The sequence below is a fragment of the Dermochelys coriacea genome, chromosome 6, assembly GCF_009764565.3.
Source record: "Dermochelys coriacea isolate rDerCor1 chromosome 6, rDerCor1.pri.v4, whole genome shotgun sequence".
NCBI classification, from domain to species: domain Eukaryota; kingdom Metazoa; phylum Chordata; order Testudines; family Dermochelyidae; genus Dermochelys; species Dermochelys coriacea.
In genome coordinates this window covers 40,711,431-40,733,502 of record NC_050073.1, presented here as the reverse complement: position 1 = coordinate 40,733,502, position 22,072 = coordinate 40,711,431, and the positions used below count along the sequence as shown (strand labels likewise).

Here is a 22,072-nt window from a genome sequence, read left to right as displayed (position 1 = left end):
AAAATTTTACGGACTAGTAGTTTATTTACCAAAAAATTCTATTTTGTGTCGATTGAAACTATTCATGAACTCAATACGAAATTGCCAAATAGTTTTGATCTAACGAAATAAATCTAAATGTTTCAGCAAATGCTGCGTTTTAGTGGCTTCTGCTGAATAAGCATTAGTTGTTTACTAAATAAGCAACGTGTGTATCAGATTCCATGACTTTCCATGACCTCCATGACTCAGGGGCAGCCTCTGGGCCAGCAGCAGCAGTTTGGGTGTGTGGGAGGGAGCTCAGGGCTAGGGGCAGGGGGTTGGCCGGGGAGGGGGGAGGCACTTATCTTGGGGAGGAGGGCTCCCCCTGGCATTGCCCTGCAGCTCCTAGGCAGCGGAGGGGCCAGAGGGCTCTGCCCATGGGCCCCGCCCCCACAGGTACCATTGGCTGCAGTTCCTGGCTGCTTGTGGCAAGATGGGAGCAGTGTGCGGACAAGCCCCCTAGCCCCTCCGCCACCTAGAAGCTGCAAGGATGGGGAGTCGGGTGGGGAGCCCCTGCCAGCCCCACCAACCCTTCCCCCCACCCAATGCAAGCAGGGGTCCTGGGCCACCTCCCCTAGCACCCGCGATACCCCCTACTGCCCCCCTCAGAGCACCCTCTGCTCCCCGCTCAAGTTTTAATTAGGGGTATATAGTAAAAGTCACGGACAGGTCACGGGCTGTGAATTTTTGTTTACTGCCTGTGACCTGTCCATGACTTTTACTAAAAACACCCGTGACTAAAACGTAGCCTTATATATGTGTGTCTATAATAAAATGTAGCTGTATATGCTACCTTAGAATTATAGAACCATAGGGTTAGAAGAGATTGCAAGGGCCATCTAGTCTTAACACCCTGATAGATGCAGCATCTTTTGGGTCTAAACCATCCAAGACAGATGTCTATCCAGCCTCTTTTTGAAAACCTCTAGTGAAGAAGCTTCCATGACTTCCCTAGGCAATTTATTCCATTCCCCTACTGTTAGGGAGTTTTTCCAGAGAGTTAATCTAAAACTGCTGTGATGTAGTTTGTCTTTTATGAAGCATGCAGTGTATGACATTTAAAAACAAATAAATCTAAATTGAAATGGGAAAAATGAGGACAAAAGTGAGAGAGGAGGGAAAAAAAGAAAAAAGGAAGAAATACAGGGTTTTTAAAAAAAATCTATTATATTTCCGCCACCCTAGAACTTTTGCTTAAAGCATCTAAAACAGCTTTCAATTGATTATCTCTTTAGTTCAGTTCTTAGATCAGGGATCGGCAACCTTTGGCACACGGCCCATCAGGGTAAGCCCGGTTTGTTTACTTGCCGCATCCACAGGTTCGGCTGATCACAGCTCCCACTGGCCACGGTTCACTGCTCCACACCAATTGGGGCTATGGAAAGCGGCATGGGCTGAGGGATGTGCTGGCTGCTGCTTCCCGCTGCCTCCGTTGGCCTGGAGTAGTGAACTGTGGCCAGTGGGAGCCGCGATCAGCTGAACCTGCGGATGTGGCAGGTAAACAAACCAGCCCAGCCTGCCAGGGGGCTTACCATGACGGGCCATGTGCCAAAGGTTGCCGATCCCTGTTTTAGATTATAGAATAATTTATAAACTCTTATTGGAAAGAAAACAGAGCTTGGATTTGTATCCCATTTTTCAGACCCACAATATTTGAAATAGCTGTGTGTGTGTGTGTGTGTGTGTGTGCGTGCAATAAAACATTACACTTTCCTTTAATATTATACAGTATAAAATATATTACTTTGTGAACTAAATTATTTATTTGTGAACTGAAAAATATAGGTACTACATGTACTAGCAATTTAAAAAATGACTGAAATCTTTCAGTTATTAGTTTTAATATTGACATTAAGATGCATCTAGCTGGCTTTTTAAAATAGTGAGTAAGGATAGGCTAACGAAGACCTACTCCCAGTGATATTCACACACATATCTTTAGTCACACATAAATAGTCCTATTCAACTCTCACATGTAAATTTTTGTTAGACAAGGCCCTACAGAGCACAAGGAGTGGGGAGTCAGAAATCACGGGTTATTTTTCCCACTGCTGACACTAAATCGCTGTACGACCTTGTGTACGCCTCTTGGCCTCCCTGTTCCTTAGTTTATCTGCCTGAAAAATAGACATAATTATTTATCTGATAGGTGCATTGTGAGGATTAATTAATGCTTGTAAAGCTCTTTGGGATCACATAATATCTATCAGATCTATCTACCTATCTCCCTAAAGACTTTATGTTGCCACCCATCACCACAGTGTCTGAATGCTTGTAGAGGTGGGCAATTATTTTACCAAAACCTTTTGTCAAAAAATGCAAATTCGATGACACTGAAACATTTCATGAATGTATCAAAATTGCAAAATAGGTTCAGTAAAAAATATCTGAAAAAAATCTAAGCAAACCATTTCAATATATTTAAATGAAACATTTCAATATTTATTCAAAATTACTTTTTTGTTTTGACATTTCCTTTGGTTTTTTTGTTAAAAAATTAAAAATAAGAAAATTTTTGGAATGTAAATGTAATGTTTCTCTTTAAGTCTAACCAAATGTTTCATTTGACCTGAAACAATTTTTTTCAACTTTTTTTTTTTGCTTTCCTGAAAAATTAAAAAAAATTGTTGTTCAACCCAAAACAACAATTAAAAAAAATTGTCTGAATTACCACAGAACAGGAAATGAAGATACAATGCCTTGGCCAGTTCTTTAAAACATTTCCCCTTTCTAGCCAGGATCACTCTGGTCTTGCATGGATTCAGCTTGAGCCAGATGTTCTTTTTTCAAAAGATGATTTCCTGTAGGTGGTCTGCCATTTTAGTAGTGGTGGTGTTTGCATCAATTGAGAATAATATGTAGTTGAGTGTCATTGGCAGCCAAGCTCAAAGCATCTCAGTATCTCTCCCAATGGTATCATAGTTATTGAAGAGGAACAGGAGTAGTTTAGGTCCCTCTGGAACCCTGCAAATGGGGGGGGGATCTTCAGAAAGGAGGCACAATTACCAATCTCCACTCTCAGAATTCGGTTGTAGAGGAAAGATTGAAGCCAATATAGTGCTAGGCCATCTGCTCATGCTGTGTCAATCTTAGAACTTAGTTGTTCCTCTGTCTCTGACACATTGGGCAGTCTAGTTTCTCTGCTGATTATGGTTGCTCGCTAGTTGTGATACTTTTGCCCAGTTGATGCCAGACCATTCAATATCCTCTGTCATTGTGTTTTACCATTTCCTCCTTGGCCTTCCTCTCATTCCTTCCTCAGATACCCAATTCAGTGCTTACTTAGCAAGTCTCCACCTTCCATATATTGTCCATGTGCAAGCCACCTGAGCCTTCTTTCTTTGGTAATATTTTCTTATTCTTCCATTTATTATTTTGCCCTTTTATGAAATGTGTAATATCTTCCTAAAACATGTGTAATGGGCAGCTTCCAATCTTTTGCACACTGTCATCGGCCAAGTCTCTGCTCCATACAGTAGCATTGTCAGTACAATCACATGGTATGATCTGACCTTTAGTAGGAATGGAGACCTCTGTTTGACCTGATGTTGTTCATCCTTCCTTTAGTGGTGTTCGCTTTTCCTAATCTCGTATGAATATCTTTATTGTAGCTACATTCAAATATCACACTCTACATGTTTCTTCTCTGTCCACACCCACCTTTTGCACCTGTTGTCCAGTCTTCTAACTTCATTATCTTGGTTTACTCTGTATTTACTTTCTGCCCAATTTTTGATGCTTCCTGTTCCATCTCTGTTGTAAGGGCAATCTGTTCCACATCATACTTAGTAAAATAATGTCATCAGCAAAGACAAGATCCTAAAAATGATCTCTGCTAATGCATTTTACACCATGTTTGGTAGTCCGCTTCACCACCCAGTTTATTGATGATGCAAAGAAGATGGACCACAGTACATGTTATGACCAAATTTCAGTCACATTACTGAACCATTTATCCAGACCTGTATCCATTCCTACTGCACATTTACTTACATCATATAAACTCCTTATTATGTTGATCATCTTATCAGGTATCCCTCTCTATTCCATGTTCGAACTCAGAGACCCTCTATTTAGCAGCGAAGGTCTATTACCTCTAAACCTTGCTGCCTTTCCATGGGCCTTTCCTATCTTCCTGGCTTCTTCCCCACCCCCAGGTTAGCCAGACCAAACTCCCACCTCCCAGGGACTAATTCAGGGGTGGCCACATCTGGGTAGGGAAATTGCATGCAGGGCCATGAATGTAGGGCTGGGGTAGGGGGTTGGAGTATGTGAGGGAGTGAGGGGTGTGGGAGGGGATGTAGTGTGCAGGAAGGGGCTTGGGGTACAGGAGGGGCACAGATGCGGCAGGGGGCTCAGGGCGGGGGTTTGGGTCTGGGGTGCAGTAGGGGTTTGGGGTGTGGGCTCCAGCCCGGTGCCACTCACCTGGAGTGACTCCAGGGTGGCAGCGGCATGCAGTGGGGCCAGGGCAAACCCTCTGCCTGCCCTGGCTCTGTGCCGCTCCCAGAAGCAGCCAGCATCATGAACCTGTGGCCCCTGGGGAAGGGGGACAGAGGGCTTCATGCACTGTCCCCACCTGCGGGTACCTCCCCCGAAACTCCCATTGGCCGCTGTTCCCCACGGGCTGTAGTTTGCCCACCCCTGGACTAATTGTTTGATACCTATCTCTATAGCTCCAAAAACACCTCCCTTCTCCCAAGGACTAACTGCAGACTACTTCCTATATAGCTCCCACTTGCTCTCAGCTTCTGGGCTTTATACAGGCCCTTCCTGTTCCTATCCAGCTGAGCCTCATCTAATTAATCCCTGCTCCCTGGCTCCTCCTCCAGGGGAAGAGTTAATTGGCCCAGCTAACCATCTTAACCCCAGCAGGGCTTGTGTGGAGTGGTTTAAGTTGTAACCACTAAAAAATAGTAACCAACATCTGCTCTTCTACTGACTTTGACATCCCTCAAAGAAGATGCCATCTCTTAGATATACACATGGTCTATCTGGTTGACAGATGTATTGTGTGGTGATCTCCATGTGAGTTTGTGAATCCTCTTGTCTTGGAAGAGTCGATTTCTAGAATGCTTGTGCCACAGAGATTCAGGGTCCATTCATCATTATTAGTTTGGATGCCTTTCACTTCTTACCCATGACTCTTTGCCAGCCAGTAGAGTTGTTGCTGATTTGTGCATTGAAGTCACCTATCATCAGCCTGATGTCATGGTTAGGCACATAATCCAATACTTGTTGCCACTGCTCATAGAATGTAAACTTTTCACTGTTGCTTGCTATATTTGTTGGTGCAGGTACTTAGATTATTCTACACTTGGCATGTGTTGTTTGGAGCCTCCCTGTTGTTGTTCTGTTGTTCACTGGCTTCCAAGCCAGCAGAGGTTTTCAATGTGGTGTTATCCAGCATAATTCCTACACCTCTTTCATGTGTTCCTCCTCCTGAGGAACGTTGGTCATCATGATTAGATGTCCTGAGACCTTATCTTCCTTTTGACTTTCACTGAGATCTGTTGTACTTGGGTTTTGAGCTCCATCTGCACCTACCATCCTCAGGTTTTGTTTAACTGAACTGCTTCTGATGTAATAAGTTTTTACCTGAGTGGGTCACAAACCCAGCTGCAGACCCCTTGTCTTTTATCCAGGCTTGGACCTGGTACTGTTGCTAACAGCCGCAGAGTAATTTTATTAGTAGTAAATATAAATAAAATATGAGAAATAGTAGTAATAAAGAATGCAAGATTTCCTCCAGAGACCTCTAACCATGAATAGGAATCTAACAATGAAAACCTCAGATCTATCTTGTCCTTTGCTAGAAATATATAGATTGTTCACTTCGTTTAAATAATAGGCATTTCAGTCAGAGCAGAGCCACAATAAATGACCATCTTTTGTTGAAAACAGCCTTAATGAAAAGCTCCAAAAGCCATTATGACAAAAATAGAAAAGTTTATCTGAATGAAATATCTTTTCTTTCAAGATTCAATCCTACATCCTGCTGAAAAGTCCAAGAGCCGCCAAGTGCCCACAGTGCCTATTCATGTTAATGGCAGTTAAGCGTGCTTAGCACTTTACTGGCTTCAACCTCCGATGAAGCAAGTTTTCTCTCTTTTCTTCAACAGTCAGGGCAGATCTAACTTTTTTGGAGGGCTTGTGGATTTAATACCAACAGAATGTAGTTTACTCTGGGGCCAAATCCTGGTCTTGTCAAAGCCAAGAGTTTTTATGTTGAATTCACTGGGACCAGGATTTGGGCCCAAGTGAATAAAATTTCCCAGTTTAAAACTTTGATTTTTTTTCCCCCAAATATATATTCTTGTACTGAGAATCTGCCTGCTTTGTTTTCATCCCTACCCAAACTAAACCATTAGAATAATACAACCCTCAAAGCAGGATCATAACAGATATACTGTTGACTATGGCAGGGCTGCCAGTTATAGCCATAGTAATGAACAATATCAGTGCACATGCTGTACTTCAGTGCATTGTTAATTGTTCATGGCTTACCCTGTCCTCAGTGAGACATAAGAAGTGACTAAGCATCCAGCTTGCACGCTTTGACTGTGCAATAACAATTATATGTTGGTGTTCTTCTGTTCTTCATCTATGATAAATATTCATAAAATAAATGTTTGATTCTTAGAATTAGATCACTGCCATCTGTTAGGGCATTTTGTATTTCGGGGAGTGGGGCAGAGGCTAATTTGGAAATTTCAAGATCAAAAACTGCTGAGAGTAAAGGCCAATGGATGGAAGGTGTAATAATGTAATAAGCTCTGAAACACACAAAGCTCTGAATATGCAGAGTGCTTGTCTCCTGGAGACACAGAAGCACAGTCCTTGTTTAACATTGAAAAGTTCACTGGCTTGGAGCTGTAATATATTTTCAATATTTATTTTAAATTGCAGCTAGATATCAGTTAAAGACAAACATTTGATAACTATTGGATGTGAAACTGGGTGAAAAGACTGACTAATGGGATGCAGAAAACTCCTGAGTGGCTTCTCAGCCTTTAATTTAAACAAAAAGATAGACCAGAACTTGAATGGCCATTCATGCATATGACAATAATAGGTGCATTAGGGTGAAGGAGGCAGAAAGCAGAGTTTCTACACCCACCTAAGTAATGATTCGTGAACTATTAATATATGCCCCCAGCAGCATTTTTCAACTCAAGGTTCTCAAACCACAGGCAGTCCTTCATAGCCTTGCATGATGCTCTTTCCTTGGATTTGGGTAAAAGCATCATGCAACATCCTGACACTGAGACAATTGCCTTAGGGCACCACAATATAGAGGCATACACAGACACACTCAAATAGACAGATGGGTTATCTCCATATTAGCTCTAGTAGCCAAGTAATATAAATCGAAGTCTTTTATGTGGCTTACTGCAGCTCTGTGTTATGACTAACTGGCTCTTCAGCTGCTAAAGATTAAGTGGCACAGACTTAGAATTCCAAGGAAGGTAAACAATAAATGCATTTTTTCTTAATTCAGATATAATTTAACCTGAAAAGAAATGGTTTTCTGTGGAAAACTAAAATGTTTTTATTTAGGTTAATTGATTTAGTACACATACTCGTGTACTGCCCATATCAGTGTAATTTACATCTACTGTGCAAAAAGCTTACGTGGTACATACAGCTTTGTGTGGACCCTTTAAAATACACTAAATTTCACCCTAGCAGAATAGCTAGGTTAGTGCCCATGTCCTATAATAGCAGTAGCACACTGAGACCATTTTCTTTACCATCTCTTTCCTATTATTTTAGTTATTTCAGCACCCGAAATGAGCAACTTTGGAGGAAAAATGACAAGGAATCTCTCTTGAGAGTAATGACTGAGAAATAGGACTCATGTTAATGAAGGTCAATTTTTTTGCCTGTCTTAACTATATCCTTTGAACAGATACAGCAGTGCATCTAAAGAGCTACATTTATCCTATACTCTATTTGTGATTTTTCCATGGATCTTGGACTTGTGGTTTCACAGTACTAAATCACTTAAACATAGTCAAAGTCCAAATGTTTTAGGCCAAATGTCTAGCAGACTAAAATTCTCTCTTTGAGCATCTTGATCATCTGTGAGGTTGCTGAAAGTCTTCAATTCCCATTAAAATCAATGGGAGTTGAGAATAATCAGCATTTTCCACGATAAGGTCTTTATTGGACTTGGACAGCAAAAGTTCCATACAGCCCTGCCAAACATCCCTAACCTGCAGGGACCTTTCCCCCCATTGAATGATAGATTGTTCATTAGCTTCATTGCTGGTATGGTTATCAGTGGTGCCAAGTCTGATGGTGTTTTTTTAATTACTGACCTCTCTCACCTAGGAAGTGGACTAAAACAGCCTACTCAATGTCACACAATCTAAAGAAGAGCTTGTCTTAAGGTAAAGCCACTGAGGCCAGTGTTCAAGGGGTGAAAGGATCTGTATCCTAATGTCCTCCTTCTTAAAACAGCAGGTTTTCCCAAAGTGAAGTTATAGGCATACTTTCACAAGTGCTCTTATGTGAACTACTAAGTTTTCCTCAGCTCTGTTGCTTTGTGTGAATGCTTTTTGTTGTTGTCTGTTTGTTGCAGAGAGAGCTGGTCTACTTTTTTTAATCTCTGTATTGCTAATTCATGTAGGATTGCCAAGGCATCCTAATATAAAATGGATACTTTCACATTTCATGTTTATTTTAACTACATACTGTACACCTTTATTCCTCACTGTCCTGTAAAATGTACCTAGCAATGAAGTGAATGCTGAGTTACCTAGCAATGAAGTGAATGCAGTCTGACTCCTATAAAGAAAAGTACAACTTGACTTGTGTAAACCAATGTGTAAGAATTCCTTGAATTTAGCATAGGTTCTGACACCTTTACTCCATGAGTGCTCTCATTGGCTCCAAAAGCTTGATGGAGCCACTCATGTAGTGAAAATCTATTTAGTATAATTAAGAGTGTGAAAATCTGACTGATGTTGTGTTAATATATAGGAGATGGAAAACTGCAGAGATTTTATGATTGTAAAAACAGCTAATTTTATTGTTCTAAAAATCTGCAATTCTCTGAAGATTACCATGGAATTTGCTTTAAAAAATCTGGAGGTATCGTATCCATCCAAAAACAAAACTAGGACTTGAAGGATTTTCATGCAGAATGAGTTTCTTTATTAACCTTTTTTGTTTAGCAAATCCCCTAGCTACCTGCCACTTTATTGCAGATTATTTAATAGATATGAAACTATAGTCTATCAAGGCTGGGCACCTCCTTTACTTAAATAAGGTGTCTTATCAGTAGGTACAGATATGAATAGTGGCTTAATTTTTGAATTGCCTATCAAAAGTTGTGAAGAGGAAAAGAAAAGCACGAGAGTGGAAGAGGAAAAGAAATGATTGTGTGGCATTTGTCATATGCTTCAAAATTTAACATTCAGCATTTTTTTAAATTGACAGATTAACTTTCTGAAGTCTGAAATGGAAAGGAAGAGCAAAATGATCAGAGATCTCCAGAATGAGGTAAGAAGGATATTTGATAGTCAGCAAAGTATTTTTAGAGTGGATTTTAAAGACATCTCAATATTTGAACAACATTGAATGCACTTTAGTTTGTTCTGTGAGATTAAACCAAGAAAGGAATAATGGTCAAATTGTTAGTACATTTACAATAAAGGCACAGGTTTTCAGCTTAGTTTTACTTTCTGGAATTGTGAAATTTTCCATGTTTCTCAGATTTATCCCATAAGACATGATATGATATCGTTCAGGTGCAAACACTCTTTTTCATCATAGTAAAAGTATAGTAAAACTTTATTTTTGAGTACTTAACCTTGAACCACCTAATGGTGGTTTATGTTGAACCCTATAAATGCTGGCATCAGAATTAAATTAGAGCATTTTGAATACATAAATCTCCTATTTTACTGTAGTGAGTATTTAACATATACCTTATTAAGAGATGTATAGTTTGTGACTAAAAATGGTGAACGCTGCCGCAATGCCTGATTGTTTCACATACTGTATCTGCAACAGAGTTACTATTGGGTATAGATCACTTTATTTCTTGATTCACATAGTATCCAAAAGAAGTGTGGGTCAGGTATAATGAACTAGCTAAGATTTACACCAAGGTTGCTGTTTCAATGTTCTGTATCATTTATTAGAGGAACACAGTTTGATAGACCCAGAGATGAGATAAAAGGAGAACATTAAGAAATAAGGCCTTCTCTCACTACTATGGGTTTCCTGTCTCTTACTAATAAATTCTGTTCCAACTCTTCTTAAATCAAACAACTGGCATGCAGTATTGACTGCACATGGAACGATCATGATAGATATTTAGCTGTGCAGGTTTGACACACAGGTTTTATTCAGTTGCTTATTTTGACTGACCCTTGAGGTAGCCAAATGAGATTTCTTAGGGGGATAGAGAAAAAACTGGAGATCTCCCACAGTTCATATTGAAGGAGATTATAGCTTTAATTGAGAATTGGAACATACAGCAGTGTACTGGAGAGATGAAGCTTTGGTGACACGTTGAAAATGCATCCAAAATGTGAAAATGTGCATTTAGAAAAAAATAATAAATTGAAACGGCAGTGTGAACAGATGTCCTTGCTAGTAAGATACAGCATACAGCATCCGATGAAGTGAGCTGTAGCTCACGAAAGCTTATGCTCTAATAAATTTGTTAGTCTCTAAGGTGCCACAACTACTCCTTTTCTTTTTGCGAATACAGACTAACACGGCTGCTACTCTGAAACCTAGCATACAGCTATATCCTATTTCAGTTGGTTTTTTTGTTTTGTTTTGTGATGATGTTTCTTTTTAAGTATTATACTTTGTTGTGATTGTAATGAAACCAAATTTGTGGCCGTTATGCTTACAGACAATCCCCTCTTAGCTCCCATCCAAAATAAAAATGTTATTTCCTTAAGTTCAAAGATATGAGATTTTACTTTCAGTGCTGCATGTGACATAGAATGCAAGAAAATCTACTATTGTCTGATATGCCTAGATTTTTCAAGCAAAGTACTTCATAATCCATTGTTTCTAAATAGCTCTGCATATACAACTAGTACAATGTATTTATTATTTTTTTCCTTTTTTGGAGGGATTATTTAAAATTGAATCAATAAGCACCTTTTTAAAGGCGAGGAATTTATCTTTTTACTGGAGTACAATAGTACTTTATTGGTCAGGCTGCTCCATTGAAATCAATGGAACTATCTAAGGTACTTATATGGCCTCCATTATCATAGTCTCTGAGGACCACACAATCTTTAATGTATTTATCATCCAACACCCCTATGAGGTAGGGAAGACTGCTTATCCCCATTTTGCACATGAGGAACAGAGAAATTAAGTTTCAGAGTAGCAGCTGTGTTAGTTCCGTGTTAGAGAAGTTAAGGTCACACAAGAAGTCTATGGTAGATCAGTGTATGGAAGCTGGGTTTGGATTCCCAAATCCTAGGCTTATAACCTAACCACTGAACAGTTCTTCCTTTCCCTTATTATTTACTGAGTAAGGTACTAGTCAACATAAGTAAGGCTATCTGGCCCTACGTGAAAAGGTGGAAGCAACTGTCTACAAGTATTAGAAGGGTGTAAATATCAAGAAGGCAGAAAAACTGTGAAAGGCACTTCAGTGGAGGTAACTGGAGGGAATTAAATATATGTACATTTAGAATCAGTACAAACTTACCACTTCTTCATAGTGAGATCTAATATAGTGTGAAATATTATGTCAAGGGAAGAGGAAGCTCCATAGTTCCTATAATTTAAAAGTTTGACAAAGTCCTTTAGAAGATATAAGGAAAAGATGTTGGTTGGAAATGATTTAGTAGATTTAGAACATCCCACCATCTATGATGCTTCTTTGATTTCACTGTATGAATCATGTCATTTATTATGTAAATCATATTATGTCAGATATTCATTTAGGGTGAAAATCTGCTTCCTATCCCTCTGTACAGTTGAAGGGCCAAAATGCAGGGAGTTTTCAGGGTGCCACTTGGGGGACTGAGAATTGGGGAGAGGCTATGCAGGGAAATACCCCATGTCATTAGCACGTGGAAGGGGCTTATGGATGGGCTGGAAGTATGACGAGTGCTTCTCCAAATACTTCATGGACCCACTTGTCATGACAACACATGATTCCTGAATCCAGGCTAGTTCATTTTCTGACCTTCTGTGTTGGTGCTTTGAGTAAACTTAGGGAATTCACTGTTCATACTGAATTTGTAGTAATTAATAAACATTGTTAGTGTTTAGTAGCTTTTCCTTCTACTGTAAAGTAGATGCATGTTCTTTTAATTGAAAAAACATATTAATTATTTCTGTAATACAAAATGCCATTTTAAATACTCCCATTAGTAAAAGTTCTTAGAGATCTTCAGAAAATATATCGAATCTACAGTCTAAAATATTGGTTGATTTTGAAATACATTAGGCATGAAATCCTGGCTCCCTTATATTCAGTGACAAAACCCCCATTCACTTAAATTAAGCCAGGATTTCACCCTACGTGTTTTGCAAATGAAGAATGTACTTTATATATGGTTCAATAACTTTAGTCTAAACTACCATTTTAGTTCCAGATTTAGGGCCTCATTTTGCTTCAGTACATCCCACAAGAAGCAAAAAAAAAAAAAGATGGAGAAACAGGAGAATGAATAAATTAAAAGGACAAATAGAATAAAGTGTACCAGGCTACATACCTCTTCTAGGCACCACTTGGTCTATTGCAGTGGTTCTCAAATTCCCATGCACCAGCCTACCATTGCTAGTCTATTCCAGTGTTTTGCAAACAATTAGGTCCAAGTTAGCAGAGTACTGTCTTGAATAGCCTGTGATCTTTGGACCGACAGTGGAATGAAATGTTTCAGAACAAATAGTAAGAGAGGAAAGGAGATGCATATGAGAGAGTCTCACAAAGCAGCTCACAGAATGAAAAGTATGATAATCACCTGCTATTTTTCCTTCAAGGTAGCTGAAGAATGAATTTCAAGTTGTAATATTTCTATTGCTCACAGAATCTTTTATCAAACCTTATCCTAACTTTGAAAAGTAAGAATCTTTGAACTTGTCTGAAAGAAAAGTTAAAAGTAAATTAGTGACTGCATCTATGGCATATTCTTGGGGATATATGGTCAGCATTGGGTATGGAGATCTAGCCCTGTGCCTTCTGTACTGTTAACGATTATGTTCTCCAAACCAAAAATTTAACTTTTCTGGTGTGTTTGGCTTTTTTCAATTAAAGACTAAATATTTTAAATTTCTTGTAAAAGATTCTGCCCTCTTCCCCAAAAGGGATGGTATGTCTGGCTATAATTTTGAGTTGGAAATGATTTACGTTGGATAAATAGTGATATAAAGGGTTAAATTGTAGTATTCTCTTTATTTTCCCATTCAATAACAGAAAGCTCACCAATTTCTGTTCCAAATGCAAAGTCAACTTCTACCTCACTTTCTTGAAAAAGAGATATATAGTATTATGCCCACATTTAAAACTAACACATAACATAAACACAAGAATGACACAATCATGCACACATAAAACGTACACATAAAAATATAACATCATACATAAATTAATAAAAAAGTTTACACTCAAATTTCCCTTTAGGGACCAGAAGGGGGAGAGAATGAGCTGCAAGTGGCAGATGCTGGTCATGTTGCTTATTGCCACAATGGAAGGTACTCAGATACCACAATAATGGATACAGTATAAGAACATGAATAGCATAGGATATGGGGATGTATTTTTGTAATGCCAGCTTTATATTTGCCATAATAAGAGACAAACAGGCCAGTGTTAATATTAGTCATCTTATAGATACCTTATTTTATTTTTAAATTAGTGATACAAGCAGGAGAAATAACTCCATTGTAACTTACTGCAAATATTTTTTTTCACATATTAAGTTAGCCTTGTCTGGTGTTTACAACTCATAATCCTTTTTGAAACCTTGATTCTAGATTGTGAAGGGCTACAACCGTCAGTTCACTTTTATATTAGCTTACATAAATGTAGAAGGAACATTTGTTACCCACTGGCACCTGTGAGACAATTTCATTTTCCACCTGCACTCCCACAAATCTCTCTGGGCTAGGAATAATTTTCAGGGATTGGAGCAACATGTGTTTTCTCATTCCACAAAAAAATGCTTTCTAAAGAGGCATTATTTTATTTTAACATAAGAGGACCAGATGATGCTATCAGTATACCTCAAGCAGTAAAGAAACACAGTCTATTTAAATGATTTTCTTGCAATACATTTGGAACCTTGGGTAGCATTTAAGAATGGTGCTTATTGCTAAAACTGCCCTGAAAATCAGCATAGCTGATGCTTAAACCTTCCTGTGCCCTGAATACTGTCCAGAGAAAAGATAACAAGCCTTTCAGTCTATCTGCTGCAAAGCTAAAGTAAAAAAAAGAAAATACATCTTAGTTCCATGAAAAGGATTTGTCTTCCAAAGGAATCTTTATGGATATTTTTTCCATTACAGACCAAATTCTGGTCTTCAGTGACACATGTAATCCCACTAAATTGAATGGGTTAACTAAGAACAGAATTTAACCCAACTGGAGTCCACTTTCTGTCTTGCCCTTCATCCCCAACAACAAATATTTATTTATCTTGCCCATCTCCTACATTTGCTTTCTTCCACAATACGTTTTCATTTGTTTAATGTCTGAGTTCTGCCTGTTGAAGGTATATTTATAAGTTGGGAATAGGTTAACACAAGCTTAGGTTTTGGATTCTGTGTAGGTACAGGTACATACAATTCAAAAGAAATTATACATATTTATACTTAATTTTAAATATAAAACCAGAGGAATCGGGCTAACAGTGCAGATAGTTCATTTATGTCTTCCTTTGTTTCTCTTGGCTTATGCCGTTCTCTCTCTGAATTTTTGATTGATTTTTGAATATCACTATACAGTATATTTCAGTTATTACACTTCCTGATTCTTTCTTCACAGAAGAGGATTTAGCTGTTTTGATACTGGAGACACAATCTCCCAAGTGCTCAGAACAAGTTGGGTCTGCTGGGTGTGGAGTGTTAGTACCTCTGGAATCATATTTCTTGAGGATTGAAACTTCAGTATAACAAACGAAGTTCAACAGACCATGGAATCTTGTCCATATCACAAGGACCTTGATAATTGCAATCTAAATGGCTACTACATTTTTCTTTTTTGACCTTAAACCTTTTAGATTCTTTGGGATTAAATCTGCCTTTTCTAATGTATCATGTCTTGTAATGCTTGTCTGATTTCATCTACCAGTCATAGAAAGGCCTCTCCTAATATTCAAAGAGAAATATTTCATTAATATATCTAAAGTTTAAACCAGATGTCATGTTAATACCTTTCCTAGGTAGATCATTAGACTTTTATTGCCATATGGAAAGGCTTGGTGTTCAATCCCTCTTTCTATAGTAATTCATTTTGGGGGATTTTGTAACCAAAGGTGTTTGTGCTTCTCAATTTAAGGAGGTGTTGGCTCAGAGAAATTAATTTTGAAGCCAAGGGAAGTCGCAGGAGTTAGTCCTGGATGATTTAGATCTTATTTTTGTCTCTGACACAGATATCTTGGGCAAATAATTTAGTCATACTCTTTTTTTTTTTTTTTTTTAAAGAGTCCTCTAGCTTGGAATTACAGTTGTAAGGTTCAAAACCTGTGTCATGAAGGGTTGGATGACCAGAGAGGCTGAGTACCCACTATCCCAGCTAAAATCAGTGGGAGCTACCAGAGCTCAGCATCTCTGAAAATCAGACCTTAGTCTATGTTTCAGGGTTGGCACCCACAAACTGAATACTCCAAAGTAGTTCTCTCTCTTGAAAATGTTTGCATCTGTGCCTCAGTTTAACCATATATGAAATACGAATAATAGGTGAAATGGAATCCTAGTGTAACTCCTTTGAAGTCAATAGAGTTATATCAGGGATAAATTTGGATCAGTAATACTGAGTGAGAGGCAGCATGATGCAGTGAATGGGGACTGGAGTAGGAGTTGGGAAACCTGGGATCTCTACCTGGATGAGCCACTAACTTGTTGTGTGACCTTTTGTCTGTCATGTCTATTTAAACTATAAGCCCTTCAGAGCAAAGACTGTCTCATGCAATGCGATTTTACAGTAATTAACACAATGGGGCCTAAATCTTGGTTGGGGCCTTTAGGAGTATGTCTACATGGAAGCTGGTAACGAGCCTCCCAGCCAGGGTAGATAGACTCACGTTAGCTGGGCTCAAGCCAGTCCACTAAAAATAGCAATATAGCTATTGTGGCTTGTACTGGGGCTCAGGCTCTCAAATTCACCTGGCTCCCTAGGCTTGAGAGCCTGAGCTCCACTCCGAACTGCAAAATCCATCCTGCTATTTTGATGTGCTAACTCGAGCCCAGCTAAAGTGAGTCTGTCTACCAAGCTGGAAGGCTCACTTCCAGGTGCACTGCAGACATAGGTGTTACTGTAAAATAAATAAATAATTATGAGTATTGCAAGACTTAATGTTTTAATATTTGCAAAGCCTTTGGGAACATCAGGTGAATACTGTGTGCCAAGGCAAAGTGTATGTAACACAGTGATTGTAATTAATTAGATTGTAAACTGTTCAGGAGCTATGTTTTCCTATGTGCCTGTTCTGTGCTTAGCACTATAGGATCCTGATCCTCACTGGGCAGTACCACTATACTTCTACTAGTGCTAATAATATCAAGTTTTTAATGTATTCTTGGACCCTGCATAAGGATTCTGGATCAGTACTGAGTTATACTTGCAGATGTCTTTGTTTAGCTTTCACTAGGAGGTGTGACAGATCTGCCAATTAGAGATGAAAAATAAATAAAATGCATTGTTAATCAAGTTACTATTTAAGTTAACAACTGGATGTGGAGGATCAGAGAACACTTCGGGAGAAAAAATATACTGGCTCTATTAAGTCTTCAGCCATGCCCAAAACCCCATCAGAAATGGAGTGGGAGGAATATGTTGGCAATTTAGTGTCACTGATGTGTCCCTGTTCTTATTGAGAAAGAATAACTTGGTATTGCTAGAAATCATAACTCTCACCTCCTAACTAGGTTCCAGAATCAGAATGCAAATAATTCACTTTCCTCCTCCTTTAAAACTAAAGACAATAAACAAAATATTGTACAATAAGGAGGCATCATGTTTCTCAAGAGAGAGAATAAAATAACTTGCATATGCTTTTAATGGAACTATAGAACTTCATGTTTATTAATAGTTCTCAAATGTTTCAAGTTTGATATAGAAATAGAAGGATTAATTCTTGGGGAAAGCGTACAATAAAAGGGCATGAATCAGAGAGGAGAGAGACAATAAAATGTAAAGCAAAGAGAGAGGAGGTGTTGGGGGAAAAAATGGACACAGGTTTAGTGTATTATGTTTTCAAAATAGCATGAGAAGTGATGGTGGATAAACTCATTCCAAAAAAGTAAGTGTGTTACACACGCACATAATTAAGACAGAACAATGAGATCAAGACAAACATATAAAAGATGAAAAATGGATTATTGTAGTCTTTGACATTTCTTTCATTAGCTCAAGTTATCTTTCTCTTCACATAAGCAGTCACAAGGAAAATCTACCTGATTGATGTGGGTTGTTTGTTTTAAACTCTTGAACAAATCCTTTGAAATATTTTCATTTTTCATCTGATCATACAGCTGGATGTTTTACTCTTGAGATTCTTACCTACAGGATATCTTTTTCCTCACCATTTGTTTTGTATATAAAATTTCCATATGCTTCAGGAGGAAGGAATCTGACAGGGCAGTAGTTAAGGCTGTTTTACTGGAATTGTATTAAAGCAGTAGTCTAATGGTAGCATGGTCTAATAGTCTAAGCAGGTCACTGGAAATCAATATTATGTTTCTTTTCAGTCTTTTCCAATCTTGAGCAGATCACTTAACCTCATTGTGTATCAGGATATCTAGGTATAAAAGGGAACTAATACCACCAGCTTTGTAGAAATTTTGGCAGGCAAGTATATTGTTCCTCTCAATCTCCTGTCAAAATCCACTAATATCAATGATTCTTTCCATTGATTTATTGAGCTTTGGATCAGGCCTGATGTTATATAAGTGAATTACTTTGGCTAAAATGAAAAAATGTATTGTCACAAATCAAACTGTGTCTTATCACTTTAGTGTACTGATGAGATTCTTGATGTTTGTACGTATGAATATTAGACTTCTGAATGATTGCCGTAGACAGTATATTAAGTTGGTTGGATAAGAAAAATGGAACTCTATAGATGAATGCTTTGGCCCCTTTTGCTGCCTAAAAATATTGTAGCAACTGATTTTACTTGCCAGGACTGTTTGTGGAGCAGCTAATTTTAAGTATGTAACTTTAGTGCCCTTATGGTCAATATGGAGTCTGCTTTGCAGGCAGCTCTGACCAAGAGAAGGTGCGTGTAGGAATGCAGCAGGAAAAATCCCTTCCACCCCAGGGGCACCCAGAGTGAACACACACCCCCATAGGAAAAGTGGATCTAACAAAGGGAGATATTTATTTACAGAGGGATGAGAGGAGAAAAACAACAAGGGGAAATGTAGGGGGAGCAGTAGAACAGGGTTGCATCCAAACCAAGGCCCCACAGGCCCAGTGGTAGCACAGTGCTTGGTGTATTCCCTTTCACAATGTGTCCACACAGAGTTCAGGAGGCCTGAGCAAAGTTCCAGTTCAATGCTGAGTCTTGGATGCTCCTGGTCGTCTTCGGCACCAGTGAACTTTCCCCAACAAACCCCTCCGGTGCCCTCTTCTGCTGCTCTCTATAAAGCCATACAGAACGACCACCTCCTTGCTTAACAAGCTACAACCTCCCTCCTTATTCCCAATGCAGAGTCAGAAGCCCCAGTACTCCTAGCCCCATGGAGCTCTGGGCAGCAGTGATACTGGGTCCAGCTCTGGCCTGTCCTTCTCAGGAGATTCCTCCCTGGCACAGTGCTGCTCCTGGCTCCTGTCCTGGGGTGTCCCTGCTTGGCCGCCCTGTCCTTCCCAGGCTTCAGGTAGGTTCTCTGCTGCTTCGCTGTGCAAGGGCCTGCGGGCTGCAGCCCTTCTCTCTCTCCCTCTTGCTCCACAGCCCCACCTGGAATTTTCCTCCTCTCTCTGACTGCTCCCCATCCCCGCTTAGGAAAAAGATTTAAAGGGGCCATGTTCTCTAAACCCCAAGAGGTTACAAGTAAATATTAAAGAATAATCTGAGAACGCCAGTGTTGAACTCCTAAAAACATCACTGTGCTGCCTGCAGCAAATTCCATAGCTGAGGGTTTACTTAAGCTAGTTTACTGCCATTCACCACTGAAATGGCACTAGAGACAGACAACAAGAGCTTTTCAGTTGAATACAACTGCTGTGATGTGTGCAGTGTAGTTGTAGCCGTGTTGGTGCCAGGATATTAGAGAGACAAGGTGGGTGAGGTATTAACGTTCATTGGACCATGTTCTATTGATGAGAGAGACAGGAAATCAAGCCATAAAGAGCTCTTCTTCAGATCACTGTTGTAATGAGTAAAGGAAATCTCAAAGAATGCCATTTTCCAGGCCATTCAGGTCCTTGTAGATGATGATAATCACCTTAAATTGGCCCCAGATATGAAATGGAAGCTAGTGCTGAATGCAGAGAATACAAATTGTTTATTATATCCTAGCCTACTTCAAGGGTGGTAAGTGTTCATTTTGCGTGAATCTCAGTGTTCACTGTCATTAAATAATTGTCTCTCTCCTTAGCCCCGTACCCTGCAACTGTGCAAGTTTAAATAGACAAAAATCAGAAAAAATGTTTTAGTATTGATGTTTATTTGTATGTCAAAATTATTTAAAAGTATGAATTCTGCCATGCCATATTTATAAGAAGTGCCAACTTTTGGACGGCATTGTAAAATGTAGTAGTAGACTTGAAATTCATGGAAGATGAGACTAGTAAAATCCTAGACTAAAGGTGCAACAGTCTTTTGCAAGGGCTCTGGTCTGATCTACTTAATTCTAAAAGTGCGACATGGCCTTCTTTGTGCTTCCCCAGCTCCCATTGACATCAGCTGTTCTCCCATCAGGCAATGAGGGCAGGATGAAATGAAACTAGATACCTTAGGTTCTTTGGTCTTTAAACTTGAACAGAGATTTGGTGAATTACAATATTATCAAGCAATACAAATCTTGAGTGTAAAGCAGATTGGAGCCCAGCCACAAAAAAACTAAGTGTGAATGATATTTTAAAATCAATGCAGAACTTTCTGGGAGCCAGTGTAAAATCAGTCACAGAGGAGAAAGAAATGTGCTGATCTTGGTTGGCCCTGGTAAGAAGACAAGCAGCAAAGTTTTCCACAGTTTGAAGAAGTAGAAATTGCCCAGTGGGAAAACCACTTAAAAGGGAATTACAATTATATAAGGGGAAAAATAAGAATATAAATCAATATTTAAAATCTTGAGTAGCTCCTATTGATTATTTCTGTCCTCAGATGGAAAAAAAAAATAATGATCAAATGTCCATGACTCATATAATAAACTGAGTGGAGTGCAACTGTGGCTTTTCATCACCACAAACAGAGCTATCAATTACCAAGGATTAACATTTAGATCAACAAGAGATAGAATCCTATTAGAAGGAAGTCTGGGTTATTTGTCTTCGATTTCAGAACTTTCCTTGCCATCTAAGACTGCAACACTCAACAGAAAAAGAAATGAATCATTTCCAAAGAGACTGTCCAATATTTACTGAAATAGAAAAGTACAACTTCATGTGACCTGAGTACATATTTTTTTAAAGGTAAGCACTGGGGGAAAAAAAAGACATTGGTTTCATTTATTGATTAAAAAGTTTTCTTTTACTAGGCCTGATCCTGCCAAGCAGCTCCTAAATTGTGCTGCATTTCCTTGATTCAATTTAGAAGGTGGTTTGAAAGACTGGGTCCTCGCTAGAGGCCTGATCCTGTTCCCATTGAAGTCGGTGAGTATTTGGAGGAACAAGATTTAGGAGCCCAAAACTGATCACATTGGAGTTAATGGGAGCTTAGCCACTGATTCCAATAGAAGTAGGAGATTCTGGGAGTGAGTTTTTAAAACACTCTTCATCAGCCTGACTCTGCTTCCATGAAGTCAACAGGAGGTTTACCACTGACTTCAGTGAGAGCAGATTTAAGCCAATGCTTTGAAAATCATCTGTGCCTCATTTTCTCATAGTGGCTTCGGGAGTAAAAGTAGCACACACACAGAATGCAGGACACTCAATATATAGTAGCTGACAATAAATCTTAGCATCCGTAATTTCAATTATTTTATCACCAAATATGTTTAGATTTAAGATGTCCTCTCTTTTATTGGTAATTAGAGATATTAGAATAAATAAATCACATTCTGGCATATAGTTTGGTAGTTTGGTCTCCAGTTTTGGATCTCACTCCAAACTGTAATCATGGAGACACTTTCAAGTACAGGAATTTATACCTCATTGTACCCTCATTCTCCCCAAATTCTGAAGGATTTGGAGTGGAGGCTAAGGTTTTGGCCCAGGTCTAATTCTTATTGTGTGGTTTTGCCCTGTTTACCTAGATAACAGATACAATAGAGCATACTCAGTGGGAGTGCAAGCTTCTTTGTACTATGTTGCTTGACCTGGAGGGATCGAGGGAGGGAATAGTTCAATCTCTACATTCAGTCCTTTGCCTTTGTTGAGACTAGGAATAATGGTACCAGTTACTGCCAACAGTGCTGGAAATTTGTGATGCAGAAATAGGGTGACCAGATGCTAAATACAAAATATCGGGACCACCGCAGCGGGAGCGCCTTTTCAATTGTTACGCTCACCCAGCACGTTCTGTGGCGGGAAATAAATCTTGCTGGCGAAGAAAGAATTACTCGCCGCCAAAGACCCTTATGTGCAGGGTGAGTGTAACAATTGAAGAATCGCTCCCCCTGCCTAACACCGCCACCTAAAGAACGCAGGACAAACTGCTCAATTTTGGGACAGTGACCTCTATTCATCTCTTGCATTCTCTTATCCGCCCTACCCTTAGCTTAAACACAATCTGGC

The 22,072-nt window shown here is 39.1% G+C and overlaps 1 protein-coding gene across 5 annotated transcripts in view; it reads left to right on the top strand.

The window, feature by feature from the left end:
• LUZP2 (leucine zipper protein 2) overlaps nucleotides 1-22,072 on the top strand; it is a 341,273-nt gene that overhangs the window by 182,391 nt on the left and 136,810 nt on the right. For all 5 annotated transcript variants that reach the window (XM_038406161.2, XM_038406160.2, XM_043516670.1 and 2 more), the window contains exon 5: nucleotides 9,466-9,528. In XM_038406161.2, the coding sequence (XP_038262089.1) occupies nucleotides 9,466-9,528 (63 nt within the window). The remainder of the gene's footprint in view (nucleotides 1-9,465; nucleotides 9,529-22,072) is intronic.